Genomic DNA, 22,020 nt, shown 5'->3' with positions numbered 1-22,020 from the left:
TTAGCATAATTAGCTTTAATTAGCATAATCACCTATAATAATGGATAATATGTCAAAAACCGATTGGCTGATTTGAACAATATTGGAGTGGTTTGGGGGGTTATTGAGGATGCTGAATCCATTTCTGACATTTTCTAAATTCAAAATGGCTGTTTTAAACCGGAAAAGGCCATATACCAACTTAAATTGGGATGATTTTGATCATTTTTTGTTGATTTTCCAAATGATGAAGTGACTATTTTTGCTAGGCTATTGTGGCAGTCATTGTTCTAATCATTTTGTGTGGATTGTCTATATTTGGCTTTTGAAATGCAGATAATGTATAAGCATGTAAATAACCACATTTATAATTTAATTCATAATCAAAATCAACAAAAAAGTATCAAAATCATCCCAATTTAAGTTGGTATATGACCATTTACGGTTTAAATCGGCCATTTTGAATTTAGAAAATGTCAGAAATGGATTCAGCATCTTCAATAACCCCCAAAACCACTCCAATATTGTTTAAATCGTCCTATCAGTTTTTGACATATTATCCATATAGGTGATTATGCTAATTAAAGCTTATTATGCAAATTGCTCAACATATACAAGTTAGCATCCGGCAGTTTCTACATGCTGGGGACCCATACTCAACATTTCTAACATAAAACTTTAGGGTACTCAAAATGTCCGGGTTCACATTTTGGCTACTAGACTAATAGGCGAACGTTACGTGAAAATAGCATATCTACAAGCTTGAAACATTTCGCAACATGATGCGTTGTAAGCTTGTAGATTTTTGGCAAACCGATTTGGTATAGAGGGAAAAAGGGAATTATATAGGGTTTAAAACCAAATTTGTATCAACCAACCAAGTAGCGATGTACGATATTTACATTTTGGGGTCATATCCGTTTGCATTGGTATTGACATTGCATTACAAGTATCCAGTAGGGTTTACATTTCATGTATTACACAGCAACTGTGATTCTGGGTGCAGAATGCAGAATTCTAATAGTGCACTCCAATTACATTCTATTTTAGCATTATTTACAACTTGTTGAAGCTTTTGAAAGCTTCTCCATAAAATGCTTATTTTATCTGCAGCCTTCATCATCACAAAAGGCTTTTTCAGCTTCACATTGAAACCTAAATATTATCAAATAAAATATTGAGTCAAACAGATATTGATATCAGTCTGGTGCCGATATGGCATTTTTTTTAAGTAACACTTCAAGCAGCACAGATGTATTGAACTGACATTTTCTGTTGTTTTATTTTGAAGTTTCAGTCTGAAACGGCCTCCATCCCTTCAGGCTATGGAATCTCACTGACTGCACGCGTGTGGAGCAGTGTTTGTATCCTCCAGGCGCATGCTGCCCAAGGGAGAGAGAGGCCTGCCCAATGTGCAGAAGGTTTGTTACCAAGTTGCTTATTTCTAACCTAAAACATTTCAGATACTTATTTTAGTGTGCTGATTAAGTTTACAATGAGTAATACACCGTCGGTGCGTTCCTACAACCAATAGTTGATATGCATGTATGCATGTATGCACAGGGCAAATAAAAATATATCAAGTTATGATCTTGTGTACTTTATCATCTCTTGCTCCATTTTACAGACAAAAAAGGACCTGTTCAAGTTGATCCAAATCAAGTGAATATGGAGCTGAAAGCAGAAACCAAATGCGACTTATCAGACGAGCACGAAACTCCTATACTTGATAGGAAACATCATCTCGACTCTGAGTGACAGAGCTTCTTGTCTGGTCTTTACTCTGTGCTCCCTCTGACCTGAGCTGCAACTTTTCCCAACCCCGCCGTGGCTGGTCCGCTTCCTGTCTTCCCCTACTCGGGACTCACATACCAAAACCAGACGTTCACACACCCCCGGTGACGGCTGAGCGTGACCCGGTCATCCTGCAGGGCTGAGAGGAGTTTCTGTTCTGCAAGTGGCCCACAGCTGTCTAGCAATGCACAGCACTAGGGTGGTGGACGGCTGGTGGCTGAATGAGTATGGACTAGGGATGGGACAATAAGTGATATTATCGTTTATCGTGATAAAAAACACTTACGATAATCGATATTGTGATATCGTCCTCCGTCATGCACTGGGATCAATTCACCTTTTATTTGCCGAGCTGCATATTCGGTACCACTTAAACCCTCTATAATTGCGACCGTAGGTCGCTACTTACTGTAGAAACCACCACAAAGTGTCAGTAACTCCCTCCGTCTGTCTGTCACACCTCACACGTCACACTCTTGCCCTGCTCATATCTCCGCAACCGTTGCCCCGATCCATGCCAAATTTTGCACACACGTTCCTTACCTGCCAAACTACAACCTCCAAGGACCCCCGGAGCTCCAGGGACCCCCAGGTCCCTGGGGGACCCCCAGATGTAAAAAATGACCAAATGTGCTAAACTGACCAAATGACCACCCCAACGGGGCTGCTCACGGGGAATTCCCGGGGACCACCCACTCCTGGTGCTCCAGAACGGATGCCCCCATCCGTATGCCCCCAGTGGAGGACCCCCTACACTGCAGCTCACATAAAATGCCGTAACTCCGGCTAGGAGCGACCGGGACAGCCGGGGCCGGTACCTATTCGTCCGCCTTGCCGGCGCGGAGACCCCACCCCTCATTTCTCACATGGCCCTCTTCTAGCGCCACCATGAGGCCGATTCTTGCAAAACACATTTTTGGACACTGCTCCTACAATTTTTGCCCTAAAATCACGCAAATCGGTACACAGAATGTCTACACTCATCCCATCAACATGAATCTCTCCCATATAGCGCCACCTCCAGGCCGATTTTTAAAAACACATTTTTGGACACTGCTCCTACAGATTTTGCCCTCAAATCACGAAAATCACTACACAGTATGTCTACACTCATGTCATCAACATGGATCAGGAAGATTTTGGCAAAACACATTTTTGCCCTATTTGTGGAGATAAGTGACCTACGGTCGCTTATCTCCCGATTAGGGAGTCTTACTGGTTGGTAAAAGGTACTACATTTTTGGCAAATGTTCCATCCCAGGATAATGGATTATGATTATCGCGATATCATAAATCGCGATTTCTTTTGTCACAACAATCGTGATATGAAATGTTCATATCGTCCCATCCCTAGTATGGACAGTGGTGGAAAGTAAATAAGTACATTTACTCAAGTACTACAGAATGTTGAGGTACATTTTACGTGAGTATGTAAATTTGTTTAATTGTGACCGTCAGGTCGCAGTTACTGTCAAAACCTCCACAAACTGTGAGTCCGTCCGTCAGTCAGTCCGTCCGTCCGTCCGTCCGTCCGTCAGTCAGTCTGTCTGTCACACGTCACATGTCACACTTTTGCCCTGCTCATATCTCCGCAACCGTTGCCCCGATCCATGCCAGATTTGCACACACACTCCTTGCCTGCCAAACTACAATCTCCAAGGACCCCCGGAGCTCCAGGGACCCCCAGATGTAAAAAATGACCAAATGTGCAAAAATGACCAAATGACCACCCCAACGGGGCTGCTCGCGGGGAATTCCCGGGGACCACCGACTCCTGGTGCTCCACAACGGATGCAAAAGTGGTGGCGCCCCCAGTGGAGGACCCCCTGCCACTGCAGAACACATAAAATGCCGTAACTCGGGCTAGGAGCGACCGGGAGAGCCGGGGCCGGTACCTATTCGTCCGCCTCGGCGGCGTGGAGACCCGACCCCTCATTTCTCACATGGCCCTCTTCTAGCGCCACCATGAGGCCGATTCTTGCAAAACACATTTTTGGACACTGTTCCTACAATTTTTGCCCTAAAATCACTCAAATCTGTACACAGTATGTCTACACTCATGTCATCAACATGGATCTGTCCCATATAGCGCCACCTTCAGGCCGATTTTTTAAAACACATTTTTGGACACTGCTCCTACAATTTTTGCCCTAAAATCACGCAAATCGCTACACAGTATGTCTACACTCATCTCATCAACATGGATCTGTCCCATATAGCGCCACCTTCAGGCCGATTTTTTCAAACACATTTTTGGACACTGCTCCTACAGATTTTGCCCTAAAATCACACAAATCGGTACACACTATGTCTACACTCATCTCATCAATATGGATGTCCCATATAGCGCCACCATCAGGCCGATTTTTTTCAAACACATTTTTGGACACTGCTCCTACACATTTTGCCCTAAAATCACGCTGCAACCTGACGGTCGCTTATCTCCCGATTAGGGAGTCTTACTGGTACTTATATTTCTACTCCACTATACTGTGTATAGGTCAAACCTTTCCTTTAACGCCATTACAATAAATTTGACAGCTTTAGTTACAAGTTAGTTATTAGCCTATTAGAAAACATAACCAATTAGTTTATACTTTGAAAATAGCCAATCTACAAGCTCACAACACATCACATTGCGTCACGCTGTGAGCTTGTAGATCGTCTATTTTCGAATGTATTTTGATGCCAATACTTTTGTAATTTAACTCAAAAAAATGTTTTAATACAGGCCTTTTACTTGTAACGAGTATGTTTAAATGTTCTATTGCTACTTTTACTTAAGTAAAACATCCGAGTACATCTTCCACCACTGAATATGGGTGAACTGAGGGCTAAAAGAGTGCTGGGTCCAAGGTCACCATGGGTGGATCTTTTCCACCCATGGTGACCCTTGTTGTGTGTTCACACAGCCCTCTCTCTCTTTGCACTACCCTTGCCAGCACACATGGGATGCAGAAGGTTGCAAAAGCGTGCCGCCTTTAACCTGAATTATACTTTGTCGTACAACAGTGTGGCATGCCAAAAAAAGACAATCTGCAAGCTCACAACATTCCACAGTGTGCTATGTTGTGAGCTTGTAGATATGATATTTTCAAGGTCATCGGATTCTAACATCGGTGTGCATGTATTCATTAAGTGTTTCTCATACAAGAGCAGAGCGATGTGCCTGTGTGTCATGACAATACTGTCTGACAAAACAGAAGAAATACCAAGAGCCTGAGGTATCAAAAGCCATCCCACCAGACTATAGAGAAGTTTCCACCTGTCAACCATCAGAATGATGAACAAGCACTGAGTCCTGTCACCATGTCAGTCTTGGCGACATACAGCACTGCATCATCACTCATCACACAGGCATTGTCACTTTATGTACATTATGACTATTAATATACTCCATTGCTGCTAAACTGACACGATCTCTCTCTATGCAGTATGCACAGACATCCATGTCTGATACGTACTACCAAATGATCTCACTTTCACATTGACCATGAACCTTTTGACATTGTGTCTTTGTTTCTTATGACACATTTTGAAATTGGAAAACATTGGGAGCTTGTACAAAAATGTATTTCACCTACTCTCTTACACCTGTTGTGATAATGAAGTTGTAGTTGATGTCGGAGAGGAGGAAGCAAGTTTGAAACCAAAATGACCGATCTGTTTATTTTGGCGTTTCTTATATTTTCTGTGGCACCCTGCATGAAGAAAACTGAGAGCGGAAAAGAGGAAGGAAAGCTGCAATGGAATGAGCGTGCATGTGAGACTCAGGAGTCAGACAGGTAAACAGAAAGAGGAAGGTCAGGTTAAAAGTGGCAGGAATGTGACAGGCAGTTGGGGAAGGCACGCTGACCTGATCCCACATGTAACCGGCGGGCTCAGGGCTCCCCTCCTCTTCGCACATGGATGTCACCTCTCCCGAAGGAAACTAGGTCGGTTCAGTAAAGGAAGTCATGGAGGAGCGGGGATGAATAGCAAGGAATCTACATCTGCAGCTTGTCTAGTCAAAACAGGGCTTCTGTGCTGTCTGCTATTACTTTGGGGTCAACTCCACAGGCATGACCGGAAAGGGGCCCGCACGGACACATAAACTCCAGCGGCTGAGCCTAAATATTACGTCTGTAAAACGTGACATAAATATTGTGTCTGTGGAACAGAGATTTCCATTCCATTCCAGACATTGCCAGACTCAAATTAGCATGTGTGAGTTATGCCCTCGTTATTACCACTGATAATACCTCTGATAACACCCTTTTTTAAACAAGATGTTTTAGAAGAACATGATTTTACAGTACTCAGGATTCGCTCTGTGACAGTAGCGTATCTGATTAAGCAACATGTGAAATGCATAGTTTGCCACTTCTTGTTTTAATAATATGTTAATAGAATAACATCAATCCTAATATCCACTGTATGCTGTAATATTTTTTTTTCTCCTTCAGATTTAACTAGGTTTTATAACATGTTAATTACCTCACAGATTGAAAAGATCACCAGCAGTCCAGCATTCACTCTTTCATTGTTTGGCGCAGTAGCGATTGCCTCATGGAGCTTTCAAGCAGGCTAGATATCTGAAATAGAGCATCTTATCTGCTGTAATTGCATGTGCTCCACTGAGAAGAATAAGTGTGGAAATAAGGTGCTGAGGTGCACCTTATGCTGTTGAGATGTGATTTAACGATCAAGTCAACAGATTGCCACCACAGCCAGAGGTGCAGAATGTGATTGATGTTAAAGAGTCATATGACTCCTGATAAACACTTATTTTGATGAACCCATGTGGCCTTTCCTCTAGTGCCATTTCTAGTTGGGTGTAAGGAGCAGCACTTCTCTATAGTGTCTGCTTGCAAGGCTTTTAGACAATTTCGGCCCCATCTTCTGCCCGGCACAAGACAGCACAAAGGGGCAGAGCAATTATCATTCATTGCCATCTTCCAACTGACTAAAGGTCATCATCAATATCCAAATGTGGCTCCATGGGTGCACAAAACGGATTGCCGCTGTGTCTCTGTCATGCTTTAATAAGCAGTTTAAAAAATAACTTAACTGAGAATGAGCCAGTGAACATCAAGTTGATATGTCAAGATATCCCAGAGGTCTTTTGGGGATGAGGAGACATTAGGCTACTGTGATTCTGATTCTGAATGCAGTGATTCTGACCACAGAAGCATGTCCACTGAACGTGTCCACCTCCTTTTCCCAGGTGATGTTTTGGTGTCCAGTGAACTTTTGGTTCCCACGTGTCTCCTGTCCTGACATCATTAAATCACATTCATTGGTAGAATGTAATTTTCAGCAGAAACGTGCATCTCTCCAACTTGCTAAATCTGTCATTTAAATATCAATGTGCTATGATGAAGGTGAACCTTCTTAAAGGCAATGGGAGCAAACACTGATAATGTCATCTAACCAGCAAACTTTGCGGCCTGCATTTTAGACTATGCACCTATGATCATCTAGATAGGGCCTTTCCTCTTGTTTGTTTGTTTTCCCCAGTAAATGCACCACTATTTACGCTAGCTCCAAAACATTTAAGCAATTTTTTTTCCTTTTTTTTACAAACATCTCCTCTTTGCTTAATCGTTGTAAGCTATTTTTGCTAATAGACCGTACTAACAGCTGACATTTTGACAGATTAAAAAACAATAACACAATAAACGTAACACTTCCGATGCCAATTAGATTCTGGAACGTGATAGGAATTACAGCTGTGCGGCACCAAGGCCCCGTTATCATGTCCAGGGACGTGTTCGCTGGTTACCATGGTAACCAGTTAAACAGGTACTGCGGCGGTGGCTGGTGAGTGAAAAAACTTCATATCAAATGATGCATCTCGGTCGCCATAATCAGGAAGTGTGTAATATCCATAGGCTCCTATTCATTGCTGTTGCAAAGAAACTGCTTTATCTCTGAATCTTTCTCCAAAAACCCTTCGACTCTGGGCCGCCACAGTCGTTTCCGTGTGAAAGTAAACATCCCGGTCTACATCCGGATTTAGTGAATTTCCACAACATGGACACAATCGTGGCTTCCGGGGCTCTTCAAAATAAAGCGCAGTGAATGGCGGCACTCTTTATCCAAATATAATGGCAAGTTAATGGTGGGTGTGTTCTATTTACTGTAGGTGTTAACTTTTAACACCATGGACAGCTCCTGTACAGTTAATGTTATAATGGCACACAAAAAAACTAAATGAAAAACACCCACATTTAACATTACCTTTATTGGTTCCATTTGTAAACTCTCCAGAGTTAATTTAACACTGAGGATTTGACCACGACAATCAAAGTTTTGCTACTTCTATTTCAGCTACGCTCTCCATGCCCTTAGTTGCCGAGATACAGAGCTCAATGGAATGACAAATTGACACGTTATCAGTGTTTAACTCAAAGGTAGATAAGGACTTCTGAGAGGAACATTCTTCTCATGCCTCACCCAAAGCTATTACTCTCTTTGACTGGACTTTAACTGATTGGACTTTAATGCTCAGTATACTCATCCCAGTCCGACTGATTTTGTCTTTGTTTGACTAATAACCAATGTCCTCTACGTGTTTCTGCCCTCAGCCAACCTTACTTCTAAGGTTGCCAAAGTGATTTATCAAGCTAAAACATGTGCTTGAGACAGAAAGGCACAATGATAGCCTGCTATTGTCAAGAAAGTTGACAGAACCAGTGCCTGGACACTGTCAGAGGTGTCTATATTGTGTTTTTAGATTAAACACTATGTTAATTTAACTGTACCTCAGAGTCTATGAAAAATGATCAACAAGGTCCCTTAACAGTAAATCAATAAATTGCTGATAGTTATCAGGCTTAAAGGAGTAGTTCACCCCCAAAATGACTTTTTTTCTATTGATTAGTCACGCCATGGAGAGTAGAGTTCAATAATATTTTTTGGTTTTTGTCACATTCCTAAGACAAAAATTTGATTCAAGTAAATTTACCCCCATTGATTCTGGATGGGGACCCGTTTCAAAGCGGGTCCCCATCCGGAACGAATGGGGGTAAATTTATTGTTATCACATTTTTGTCTTAGGAATGCGACAAAAAACTAAAAATATTATTGAACTCTACTCTCCATGGCGTGACTAATTAATAGAAAAAAAGTCATTTTGGGGGTGAACTACTCCTTTAAGCCTGATTTATACTTTGTTGTATGATGGTGTCCCATGCTGAAAATAGCCATCTTATAGATCTGCTATTTTGGGATCGCGACACCTTCGTACAACTAAGCATAAATTGGGCATTAGACAGAGCTGTGTAACAAGCACTTAGGCATGTCAGTCTAATGCAATCCACTGTAACTTTATTATTTCCTCCTGAATTACATTGAAATCACTTCCTCCCTGGCAATCTGAATACTTGGGCACATCTTTTGAGAGGATTAGCACATTAACAATCTGCTTCAGTCATGCGTTTGATTTCATGATGACTTAGTTATACAGCCAGTTAGTCTTTCAGTCCTTGGGGGAACACCCATACATTGGATGCTCTACATCACTGATTCTGAATGTTTTTAATTTCAAGGACCTTCAGTTTGATATAGATTAGGCCATGGACCCCCATTTGATTGGATTTTTATTTTTTAATCTCTGGGATCTCAAGGGGGGCACACACCGGCTGCGGACAGCGCGCGTCAAAACAGCCGCCCCCATTATTTTCAATGAACGTAACCACACCGGCGGCAGATGCGCGTTCACGACTCGCCCGCCACTCTGATACACCACTGTTCCATTTTCCAGGCATTGCCGCGCTGTGAAAAATGTCTGCAGCCTGTGTGTCTTCAGTCTACACAGTACAATCCTCTGTGTTATTTAACTCTGAGAGTGTACAAATAGAATCAATTGGTTCAATTTTACAATCTTCACAGTTACAAATGTGTAATGGTAAATGTTGTTCCTAACGAATATATAACTTTATAATACTCATGAAAATAAAATTTCAAATACTATTAATTGGGACATACAAGTCTGAAAAATGTATTTGAACATTTTATAGGGAAATTCTAATGAATGATATGATGTATTCATTTTTGGCAGTTAATCTGGTTGCGACAGTCAGGTCGCAGTTACTATCAAAACCTCCACCCGCTGTCAATCAGTCTGTCAGTCACGTCACACTTTCTCCCTACTCATATCTCTGCCACCGTTGCTTGCCCCTATCCATGCCAAACTTTGCACACACACTCCTTAGATGGCAACTGACAACCTCCACCCTTCATTTCTCACATGGCCCTCTTCTAGCGCCACCATCAGGCCAATTTTTGCTAAACACATTTTTGGACACTGCTCCTACACATTTTGGCCTAAAATCACACAAAGCGGTACACAGTATCTCTAAAGTCATGTCATCAATGGATCTGTCCCATTTCCCATATTCCCTCCTGATTGGCTACGATTGCCTTCTAAAGTTTGTGTATGCGACCTGACGGTCGCTTATCTCCTGATTAGGGAGTCTTACTGGTACTACAACTAGAACAAGTAGCTGACTGACTATGCATCACAGTTGTCACGAGTCATGACTACAGAGTAAAATCTAAAACATTAATTTAACTTAATTTAACACGGTTCCATTTCACACTCTCAAGTGTCCGATGTATGATTTTGCTGCGTACAGTCACAAACATGTTTATCTTCTCCGACAGTGAACAACAGGATCCTGTAGCAGATCATTTACCATATGCCCTCATTAGGACCAATCAAATTCATTCACATTACTATGTAAAAAATATATAATATAGTCATGGCTGTCAGACTGTATAAATGGTCTATGAAATTACTTTATCAGCAGGTTGCAGCAATAGCTGCCTGCAAATTAACAGCATAGGTCAATGTCTACAGTTTTTAAAAACTCATACACTATACTCCATTTGTAATTGTTGATGGGTTCATGGGTACCCACTACCCAGGAATCAAAGGTCAGTTGATCAAAAGTCAACAGCTGTGTCCTCACTCAGCAAACAAAGTGACTATAGATTGCATAATACAGCCTACTAATCCTTCCTTACCTTTTAAATTCACATTTCATCTTTGTTGGGAGTGCTTTTCAAGGAAAAACTGCAGTGTACAATAATGTCTTGCATTTAAACTAACATTTCCTTAATTTAAAAGGCTTTTTATGCCACAGCTTAATGGAACAGAGATTCACATTACCTTTAGAATTCATTCCATGTAGACTATAATGAGCAGTGTGGAAGGCTTATGTCTGAACCTCTGAATGCTGAGTGGTATGAGGACCAGGCCACCGGTAAGTGACAATCAGAAAATGCTTGTAAAGCCACAGAGAGAAAAATCATTAAAACCTTAACCTTGATTTCCCTGCTATATACACAGATTGGGTTGAAGTGTTTTAAACAAAACTGAAAATTTGGAATAATCTGAATATGTTTCTTCTTTCACAGCATTCATCAGAATAATGATGAAAAATAATAATGCTATTTGTACCCTGTATATAAAATGTCACAATGCGACATAGCTCTGTTTACACAATGCTGTACCCCCTCCAACTGTATATATGTTCCCCATTTTCAACTGTTTTTATTTTATTTATGATACTTGCTTTGGCAATGTAAACGTATGTTTTCTCATGCCAATAAAGCTCCTTTGAATTGAATTATTAAAGTCAATGCCTATCAGTTTTATTTTATTTTCCGTTGACCCTACTTCTGGCCCATCCACTCTTATCAACCTGATCCAAATAGAAATACCTTGATAGTCAGTCTCCAGCATCTCCTCCGCTCATCCTTACTATGAGTAACTCTACCTCAAATGAAGATAATGATCATTCATTTCACTGAAAAGTGTAAGTGTTTGTGCTTCAGGTTACAAATGCTTGCACTTTTTATATGTATCCACATTTTTGCTTAAATCCTCAAGTCCAAATACTTCCCTGTACTCAGTTTCAGCACAGTACCGATCCTTCTGATGTTAGCTGGGTGTAATGTGTGATAAGAAAAATGCTGTATCTCTGATTAATAATTTTCCTACATCCTAGCCCCATAATCTGAATAAATTGACAGCTGTCTGCGTTGTTGATGGAAGCAGCAGGATTTCTGATCAATATCTCAGCCACTAGTGTGTCTGGGGAGTGGGAACCATTAGCAGCCCTGAGCCCAGTGAGACTGACTGATGTGAAATGACAGCCTCTTTCACAGAAGCTACCCTACCATCACACTCATTATATTTCTGTCTCTCCTGCTTTATCTAACAGACAATGCTTATGCTACAGCCTTACAACCAAAATGGCATGCAAAAGAATTGTATATAAAGTCCTCCTTTTTTATGAAGTCTGTCAGCTCAAGTATCTTAATTATGGAAATGCCTTGTTTCAAGTCAAATAAAGAGGACTAAAGAGGTAATGCCTCACAACACAGAGCAGGTGTTGTCATGGTTCCTGAGTAGCCAGTCATTAACTGGTTAGTCAGCATTACTGTAAAAGATTGGGATAACATTTCAAACAAGTTGATAAGCAGGCAGTTCCATGTGAAGTGACAGCTGCTGCCTGCTGGCCGGAGTCCACATACAGTACAGAGTAGGGCAGGCTACTAAATCGAATTAGCCTAATAAAGTAGACAATAGACATTATGAAAAACAAGAATGATCTTTGAAATGCTGACTGATAACGTGTTGTAGTGCGGGACAAGTTTAGGTCAGATTTTCACCAGGACATGCCATGGACGCTGATGATGCTTTAAATAGTCTCATCCAAGTGCCTATATGGGCAACTGGTCTTCTTTCATGGGGCGTTGCCTGATGCCTAATCACCACATCCCTTTGTATAGGCAAGCCTAGCTCTGGTCCATAAAGAGTTCAGAGCGAAGGCAAGCCCTTGGTTACATTATGATCCCATGGCACACAGATGGTGCCATTAACAGCACGTCACGCGCAGAAACATTAGCAACCAGGTCGGCAGCCAGGGGGAGAAGCCAAACACGACACATCAAACTTTTATTTGGTCTATAATATGATGTCCTGCGCTTCTCTCGAAACATGTCCAACACATTTACCTCTTTCCTTCTGCTCTCCGCTCCGGGTCTGGTAATGAGCGCGGTGTCACCGCAAACCACGGCGGCATCCTCTACGAACACACAATCTGGAAGAGACTCATCCGGGGGGAGCTCAATCACCTCCAGTCCCAGTCTCTGCCTCAGCACCGACACGTACGCTTCGTGCTCCTTCTGCGCCCCTGTCAGGTCCACCGTGTCCACGCTGTCCATTCTCAGCGCCTCTTTGGCGAGGGACGCGGGGATACCCCGAACGACGGCGTGGGTGAAATTGAAGCCTGCCATTAAACCAGCCATGTTTTTACGCCAGCCTCAAAACTAAAGAAAACAACAAATGAATGAGAAGAAGCGCCGCTAGTTAACCCGATACTCGCTTGCGTGTTTGCGCTCCCCAAGTGTTGTTGTTTTGTTCTTTGTTCTTCTTTATTTACAGTGGCGTGCTAAACTGTCAGCCCCACTCCGGTCTCCAGGCAAAGCGACAGCGCTCTGATGACGCGCGTGGACTATCACGTGTATGAATGTATCAGTTGCCAGTGAAGCGCTCCTCCAGTCCGCAGGCAGGCAGCCCAACAAGTGACAGTCCGCCCTGCATGGCTCGTAAACAGGGGAGGTAGCCCCGTGAATCTCTGCAGCATGGCAGGACCTGTAGGTGTTCGTTAGCTCACTGAGTGTGCATGTGCCAGGCCAGCTCGTGTACAGTTCACGCAGTAACATAATAACACGAAACAGACACAATTAATGTTAGTATAGGTCTACATATGGGCGGCTATGCTGTTAACGGGGTCTATGGCAACAACAACAAACACTTTGTACAAAGCTGGTTGTCATGAATAGCTCAAGAAATTACAAAGTCTCACACACAATCGTGAGGCCATAAAGATAAAGACACGTGTAGTGTGGCCAGTGCCACTTGACTTAGCCCAAGTGTCATGTACCAGGAAGGACACAAGTGTGAGTAACGGTAACACACAAGTGTGTATGTGAATAAATGCACACAGCAGGTCTTACATGATTATTGGAACCTGACAAGTATAGATTGTAAAAGACAATCCTGTCTCCAAAAGTCTGTGTATTACATTTGGTGACAAGGAAAATATTCTACTCACTGTGGGCTCTTCTACTCACAGTAAAGCGAGGAAAACACTGCTGTTTAAAAGTGCACAAAACAAAACAATATAACCAACCCCCCCTCAAATTCAAGCGCTTTCAATAAAGAACTTGCACTAGGCCTAGGCCTGCTTGTACTTCCTCACTACAGCCATGACCAAAACTTGTCAATCAAGCCAAAGGCATCAACTCAATAACAAAACAGATATTACTTCACCTGATCAACCAAGGTCAGGGATCGAGGCCAAACCAAGTGTCCCCGACTGCACGCACAGTAACAGGTGAACACATTTACCAATAAAGTGCACAGCAACCTAAGTGACTGCTTGTACTGAACATTGAACAACCTACCAAAATGGCACAGAACAAGCCCCTAATTTGTCATGAATTGGCTCAAGACCTGACAAAGATGGGAGAACACATAGAAAAATGCATGGGTCAACACAATAAATGTTGTATGAGTTAAAGAGAAGGATCTCAACGGAAATAAGCCTTGCCTTACCTGAGTTTCCTTTTAGTTTACCTTGTATCAGTGAACTGTACTGTAATGTCACTGTCAAACTGTAGACTATCTTTTCCTATATATGCATAACTTCTAATGGAATAAATACTTCAATCAAATAATAGGTAAAATGTTAATTATGTTACTTAGATCATTTAGGCTAAGCATGTGCTTATACAAGTGATACAGAACTGTATATTTGTGAATATGGACACAAAGTGTGCAACAACACTCGCCCATATTCCCCATGGTGCCCACCATCGATGGAAGGCCCAGCAGAGCTCTGTGAATGGATGGAATGTTTCTTTAGACATCAGGAGCACATTCTTCCACACTCCAGGAGCTCAGCGTTTGTCTTTTCTTATTCCAGATTCACTCAATTATCCCTGACTGGTCTAAACATTCCAGGAGCCTCACATTCCACTTTCCACTCCGGCCAGGAGGTGCACCTCCTGCATGCCCGCCCGCAGGGGTGTCGCACCAAATTCTGGGCCCTGGGTACAAGGATTCACTGCGGGCCCCCCATGAATGTTCTTCACAGGGGAGGGGGTTTAACCCATTTAGACCAGGAACGCATTATTTTGTGCTTTAACTATTGACAAATAGCAGATCTACAAGCTCACAGCACGGCACCGAATGCCACACGGCAAGCTTGTTGTAGATCTGCTATTTTTGAAAAATCATGAACATTTGTGCAAGTCTTTGAATATTTCAAATACTTCTAAGGTTTTTTGAAAAACCTATGTTTCGTCAGTGGTGCTCAAACTTTTTCATGTGAAGGACCCCCAAAATTATATTTGATCACGGAACCCCAACTCAAAATATTTAGTTCCAGGGACCCCCCAGAAGTAAAATTTGAGATACAAATGTAAAAAATACATGTATTCAAAGATTTGCACACATTTTCACGACTTTTCAAAAATAGCAGATCTACAAGCTCACAGCGCTGCACTCGCTGCCGCGCTGTGAGCTTGTATATCTGCTATTTTTCCTTAGCTAAAGTATAAAATAATTAAGGCCCCTCCATGCACCCTGGGCCATAGTAACTCAGTCCCACTCCCTCCTTGTGATGCCCCTGCTCGCCCGCCCACCCCAGACTTCTTTCCATCACTCCATATTGTCGATGGATGTCTGGCCCGGATAGAAGAATCTCTCTCTCCATGTTGAAGAATAGTTTAGATGAAGGAAAGCCCTCATAGGTAGGCTACACCTGGTTGGTACATTCTGGAGTGAGTGGAAACAGAGCGCTCATGTGGTTGAAGCAGCCTTTACTGCAAAGATCAAAATAATGGGACTGTTGCAGGTATTGAGATATACACGTTTTAACCCTACATATAATGCACAGCAGAGTATAGCATATTTGCACTATTTTCCATCTAACTCCATTTTTAATTAGATAGCAATGGCTCAAAATCTTTCCACTCAATGTTAAATCCTGATTCCATCTGAAATATAGGTTGAGGAAAAGCCTCTTAATATTTTTTGACAGATTATATTAATGATATGAAAATGAGATATTTATTAACCTGTATGGCAAAATAACTTACTTTGTCTAAAAGATGTAGACTATAAATGTGTCAGTCTGAGAGGTATAGTTCCAATTAGGCTAAAAAAGGAAAAAAAAGAAAAGGTGTCCAGCTCTTGGAATGTTTAAAATTGAATGGGTCATATGGAATATATAGCATGTTGTTCCACAAATCCACATACAGACGCGCGCGCGCTCACAGAACCACATGCGCCATGCAGTACGCACGGTGCCTTATGGACGTGTTCTGGACAAACTAAAGTTTAGCCCTAACATAATGGATTACTCAACACAAGTAAACATATGCTTGACTGACTGGGCAGACAAAATAACCCCATGCACCCAGACGAGCAGACACACCCCCTCTCCAAACACACACACGCGCTCAAGGATGCAGCCGCGCGCATGCAATATCATCATTCATCTGACAGGCTTTCTTCTATTAACATAATTCCCCCGAAAATGCGCAAAGCAATGAACATTTAGTAACCTATATTAGGCTACATGTTATATGAATCGACATCTGGGTAACCATTGCAGTCAGATCAATACGTTATTTCAGACTAATCATCTAAAGACATCCTTGTCATATCACCATCTAGTGTCTTGGTATGGAAAGTATGCCACTATGTCAGACAGACTACAAATAAAAACAACAGGCTATTTGAGATATAACCTACATCCACATGGATCAAATGAGTTTGTGCTTATAGCCTACAATAACGATTACGCTTATCGATAAGCGAACCGGAACGATTGTAGCGATTGTACTTATAACGCAGGGTAGAATATATACCATAAAGCACAATAATAAATACAAGATAGAACTCACCGGAGTAGCACTCTGCAGTCTTGACAAGCATTCTGTCCGTTAGTTGGGCTTGTTCTGTGCTTTCTCCTGCCTATCGTCATGTTAGACTACCGTTAAGTTGCAAGGGGAAGCAGTTATGTCCAGTCCTCGTATAAACCTTCAGGTACAAACAAACAAAAATAGATTATAGCTACCATGCTTTACGGTCAAATATTCCTAAGGGTGGATGGTTGTTCAGGGTCATTCGTTCGCTTATTGATTCGCTAGGCATCTCGTTAGTCTTTGGTCAAAATCTAAACTTCGACAAACAGAATAATTTCAAACTTCGGTGGAATGTGACTTATTTGAGACCCCGATGAAACGTAGACTAGGCTAGACCAAGTGTTTTTCTCCCCCCCAAACCAACATCTCCTGTGGAAAATTGGATACTGGATCCATTTTTCCCCGAAGCGTGATGGACAGATTGCGTGAAAAGTAAATTAACTCAAGGAATGCAGAGGAATTTCCTGCATGAAGGACATATTTAACAAGCCTTTAAGCTGTCAGGAATGCTTTGTGGTTGGCTGGCGAAGGGAGAAATATGTTAATAATGTAGGCTACTGCCATACCAAATATGGCAATATTGTTACGTCTGAGGTCTGGTGCGCATCTGGAAACACTTAGCTCTTCTGAATAAAGGGAATGGCAAGACAGAAATAGACGCTGTTAAAACTTATTTCTCCCACTCTTAAGACGCGAGCAGAAAAACCTACAGCTATTTTAAATGTGCATTATCTGTTACAGCCCATTTGAAGCCCAGACGACGTCATAGGTAGCCTACTACTGGCAAATGTTGATTCAGCATAGCTAAACTTAGTCTCTCACGGTCATAAGATTACAGCCGGGCAAAGTAATTCAATTAGATCACTGACGGCACAATATGGCACAATGGCATAATTATGCCAGGCCTACATTAAATCAAAACCAGCACATGTCAATGGGGTAGGCCTATACAAGCCACAGAACAACAATTACATAGATCTACTAAATATAGACTGACTTTATATTAACTATATTTATTATTCAAAGCAAACATTAAAACGACAAAATGTCATGAAAACATTTAATCTCCCCTCCAGAAATTGTTTCTAAAAAATCTACTTCAACCAAAAGTTCAGCCCAACTTTTTGTAGATGTGAGAAATAACTAAAGGAAAAGAATAAAAGGGGTAGGCCTAAAAAATATGAAGGGGAAAATAGGAGACGGAAAAGTGTGTTCAGATGGGATCCAGGGGGGGAATTCATTTAAGAAAAAGAAAAAAGAAAAAACTTAGACAGGGTGGAGCTAGGTCTTGGATGGAAAACGCGCCAAGAAACATTCCTCACATAGTTTTGGAACAGTTCAGCAGGCAGCCAAGAACGACGTCAGCTTCCACTACGGTATATAAGAGGAGAGGTGGCCGGACTCAGGCAGACTGCAACTGCTACCAGGAGCTGCTGGAACACTTTACTAAAGGAGACGACTTAGAAAACAAACGACCGACCACCACTTCGATTAAAGACGACTGACTGGAAAACTATAGGGTTCATCTGAAGACAAGACGCTACCTTTCTGAAAGGGAATTGTGATCATAATTATTTCTCGAGTAGTCTTACGAACGACAAGCAACACTATCAACGATGCTGATGCTTACTATCGCCGTTATGTTCATCGGAAGCTTCAACTTGGTAAGTTATTTATTCTCTTATTGATTGACGAGGTTTACAACTTTTTATTGGTTGTCAAAATGTGTGTCCTAAGTGGTTAGATTTAATGATCGGAGACTGAAGTAACATTAGTAGGCTATTAAATCTAGATTCTGTGTGGCGTGACTGGGAAACTTGAGTAGTTTTTAACGGTGGGTTATGATATGGCTTTGTTTATAGGTCCACTGTTACTCGTTGTGCCCCGCCGTGTGTGAATGCCCGGTGGAGGTACCCAAGTGTGCGCCTGGTGTCAGCCTGGTGCTGGACGGCTGCGGCTGCTGTAAGGTCTGTGCGAGGCAGCTCAATGAGGACTGCAGCCTGAACGAGCCCTGTGATCCAACCAAAGGACTGGAATGCAACTTTGGGGCCAGTTTCACAGCCACAATCCGTGGAATCTGCAGAGGTATGGATGAGGCTCCATATTTATGCACTATTCTGTTATAGGCTATTGCTTCTTTTGTAAAATTAAAATAAAATACATAATAATAATAATAAGAGACTTAATTTAGCTAGTATGATTTAAACTCAGAAGAATTTAGATAGGTGGAAATGTAAAGTCTACTTTGAGAGCACAGAGCCCTCTGTGGAAAGTGACTCCTCAGGCTAAAGAATTTCACAGTTTAACCAGTCCTTATCTGGCTGCAAGTGATGTCTTCAGCAGACGTTTCTGAGTGAAGCAGGAAAGAATAACATTCCTTTTCTCTTTTTCTCTCTTCTGCAGCAAAGTCAGAGGGCAGACCATGTGAGTACAACAGCAGGATCTACCAGAACGGCGAGAGCTTCCAGCCCAACTGTAAACACCAGTGCACGTGCATCGATGGGGCAGTGGGCTGTGTCCCACTGTGCCCACAGGAGCTATCCCTGCCCAACTTAGGCTGTGCCAACCCCAGGCTGGTCAAGGTTCCTGGCCAGTGCTGTGAGGAGTGGGTGTGTGACGATGGCAAGGAGACAGACATCCTGGAGAAGATCTTTGGCAAAGACTTTTTCACAGATGACTCAGAGAGAGACCTCACCAACAGGAACGAGCTCATCGCCATTGTCAAGGGTGGACTCAAGTCTCTACCTGGTAAGGATGAAGCTTCCATACATTTTCAAGCATTTTCCTTTGCATTCATAATAAAACATTGCTATGTACAACCTTCCAAGTTGCTAACATGATGTTTCTTATTTTGTTTTATCACAGCTTACAGAGCCCAGCCTGAGGCACACATGTTTGACAGTCAGAAGTGCATTGTCCAAACCACGCCCTGGTCTCAGTGCTCCAAGACCTGTGGGACGGGCATCTCCACCAGAGTCACCAACAACAACAGCGACTGCAAGCTCGTCAAAGAGACCCGCATCTGTGAAGTGCGGCCATGCACGCAGTCACCTTATTCTAGTCTAAAGGTGAGCTTGAGCTGCCATGACTGCATACCATCAATAATATGCTATGGGGGAAAACACATAAGATAAATGTACTGTTATGTGTATCACAAGTGGATTTACATTTTGACTAAATATTCTTCTCTTCTTGCTGTCCTCCAGAAAGGAAAGAAGTGCAGCCGAACCAAGAAGTCCAGCCAGCCAGTGAAGTTCACCTATGCTGGCTGCTCTAGCCTGAAGAAGTACAGGCCTAAGTACTGCGGGGCCTGTGTGGACGGACGCTGCTGCAGCCCCCACGACACCAGAACCATCCGCGTCAAGTTCCGCTGCGAGGATGGCGAGACCTTCAACAAGAACATCATGATGATCGAGTCCTGCAAGTGCACATACAACTGTCCCCACGCCAACGAGGCCTCCTATCCCTTCTACCGCCTCTCCAATGACATCCACAAATTCAGAGACTGAGTGTGATTGGCTGGGAGTGACTGAGACCCCTGACAGATAGAGACACAACAACATTGACAGGCAGCCAGTGGTAGGCCATTCTAATGCAGGGGTGTTAATTGACCACCAATCAACTACCAGCTCCTTGTTGTAACTAGATTCCCAAGGAATTGTGGGCTTACATCATGAGGACTTAATGAAGTGCACTGTTTGCTGTGACTACATCAGCATTCTTAAGTAAGAATCGCTTCATATTATTGGAGCATACTAGGTAGCTTCGTTATGGAGCAACGTGTAATTAATGTTTGTAAATGTAAAAGTTTGTCACCGGATATATGTTCGCTATGTATATTTTGATCTTGAACATTAGACATGTCCCAAACCATAGACTTGTGTGCGTATATGTATGTATGCGCATACGCAACTTAAATTAGTATACAATCCTGTAACCTATGAACCAGACACTAAACATAACACCTCGACTTGTTAAACAAGTGTGGAGTTACGTTACAACCTGATGTGGGCATTAGTGTTCATGTTTTGTGGCAGCTATGGAATTCCCTTACTTTATCAGAAAGACAAAGCGAAACATGTAAAAGAATGAATGAATGTTTTTATTATTGTTATTAATATTATTTATCAAGAAATGTAGCTACTTTATTTGGATATTATGTGTCATACTGGAATAAATTGTAAAATGATTTAATTTTATATGTTACAAATAAAAGTGATTTATTTATGAAATATAACACTGTCATTGTCACTCTCACTTCATTCATTGCAGTCAATCTGAAGTAACCGAACAATTCAGGTTTACTTTGTGGCATAATGTAAACATATTACTATCCACACACACAGAAGCTAGGGAAGGTCATTCAAAGTCAATATTTCCAGTAGAAAAAATACATCAGTTATATCATAATGTAGACACAACAGATTCTCAGACAGATATTGTGTGTGGTGTTGGACTGTTCTTATATAACAGATCCTTGGAGACACTCCTGACTTCTTGTGCTTTGGAATGCCATTCTGAAGCTAGGTATGCTTTCACTTGATCTGGCTTAGGCATACACTTGACTAATTCTGAGAAGAAAAAAAGAAAAGATTAAGTTCAAGAGTAGCAATGCGTATGGGAGTATGCCAAGAATCTTAAGTGCTGTTCTCAATGGGTTAGGATTAGACACCATGCAATGGGGACAATGACTGCGGTATTCCTACACAATGAGTAGCCAACAATGAACGTATCCAGGGATAAGCTTTTACACAGAGGGACAGCAATACCAATTTGACCTAATTCATTAACAGCTGCCTTTTTGTTGTAAACAGACTTGTGAAGTAGGGAGGGCTCCCGGCTCACTTCCATGTTCCAGTTTAGGAGGCATGAAGAAATATTATGATGGTGTAGAACTTGGGGTAAGACAGGAAACGAGGGTGACAAAGCTGTCTCTATGGTCACACAGCCTTCCAATTCTGTTCTGCAGCTGTAGAGAGAAGAAACTGCTGCTTGATGTCAAAGCCCTGCACTTGTCATTTTTTTTAAATGTATTATTTTGCTTAATTTCTAAAGTTCAGTAACCATTGTCATTTGTGTGCCAAGAAAGGTCCATGACCCACAAGCCTGTGAAACTGATTTAATAACAGATTTGATACTGTAATTTATTTCGGAAAGGCAGGCATAAGGAACACAGTTTTTCACTGATGCCAGTGCCAAGCATTCAAGAGCCACCCATCCATCCATCCATTTAAGAGCAAAAGAAAGTAATGG

At 42.0% G+C, this 22,020-nt stretch overlaps 2 protein-coding genes across 4 annotated transcripts in view; one reads left to right on the top strand and one right to left on the bottom strand.

Annotated features, from left to right (window-relative positions):
* The window catches only part of ddah1 (dimethylarginine dimethylaminohydrolase 1), an 83,121-nt gene extending 67,062 nt beyond the window's left edge, over window positions 1–16,059 (bottom strand). For 2 of the 3 annotated variants that reach the window (XM_080739476.1, XM_080739475.1), the window contains exon 1: window positions 12,784–13,284. In XM_080739476.1, the coding sequence (XP_080595602.1) occupies window positions 12,784–13,077 (294 nt within the window). In that variant the 5' untranslated portion in view covers window positions 13,078–13,284. Of the gene's footprint in view, window positions 1–12,783; window positions 13,285–15,936 lie in introns of those variants that run through there. The other variant, XM_080739477.1, reaches the window with a different exon arrangement.
* Window positions 16,060–18,227: 2,168 nt separating this feature from the next.
* On the top strand, window positions 18,228–20,930 carry ccn1 (cellular communication network factor 1). The gene is made up of 5 exons (XM_080724274.1): window positions 18,228–18,431; window positions 18,630–18,852; window positions 19,171–19,515; window positions 19,633–19,835; window positions 19,974–20,930. The coding sequence occupies exons 1-5, from the start codon at window positions 18,384–18,386 to the stop codon at window positions 20,274–20,276; spliced, it is 1,122 nt and encodes a 373-aa protein (XP_080580400.1). The 5' UTR covers window positions 18,228–18,383; the 3' UTR covers window positions 20,277–20,930.
* The last annotated feature ends 1,090 nt before the right edge of the window (window positions 20,931–22,020 follow it).

This window comes from Nannobrachium achirus (assembly GCF_963921795.1).
Source record: "Nannobrachium achirus genome assembly, chromosome: 1".
Lineage (NCBI taxonomy): Eukaryota > Metazoa > Chordata > Actinopteri > Myctophiformes > Myctophidae > Nannobrachium > Nannobrachium achirus.
Note: the sequence above shows the minus strand (reverse complement) of the source record. Positions and strands in the feature narration are given on the sequence as shown.

Coding starts and splice junctions, on each gene's coding strand:
- ccn1 (XM_080724274.1), top strand. CDS start 18,384: ATGCTGATGCTTACTATCGCCGTTATGTTCATCGGAAGCTTCAACTTG. Junction 19,516..19,632: donor TGGACTCAAGTCTCTACCTG/GTAAGGATGAAG, acceptor GTTTTATCACAG/CTTACAGAGCCCAGCCTGAG. Junction 19,836..19,973: donor CACCTTATTCTAGTCTAAAG/GTGAGCTTGAGC, acceptor GCTGTCCTCCAG/AAAGGAAAGAAGTGCAGCCG.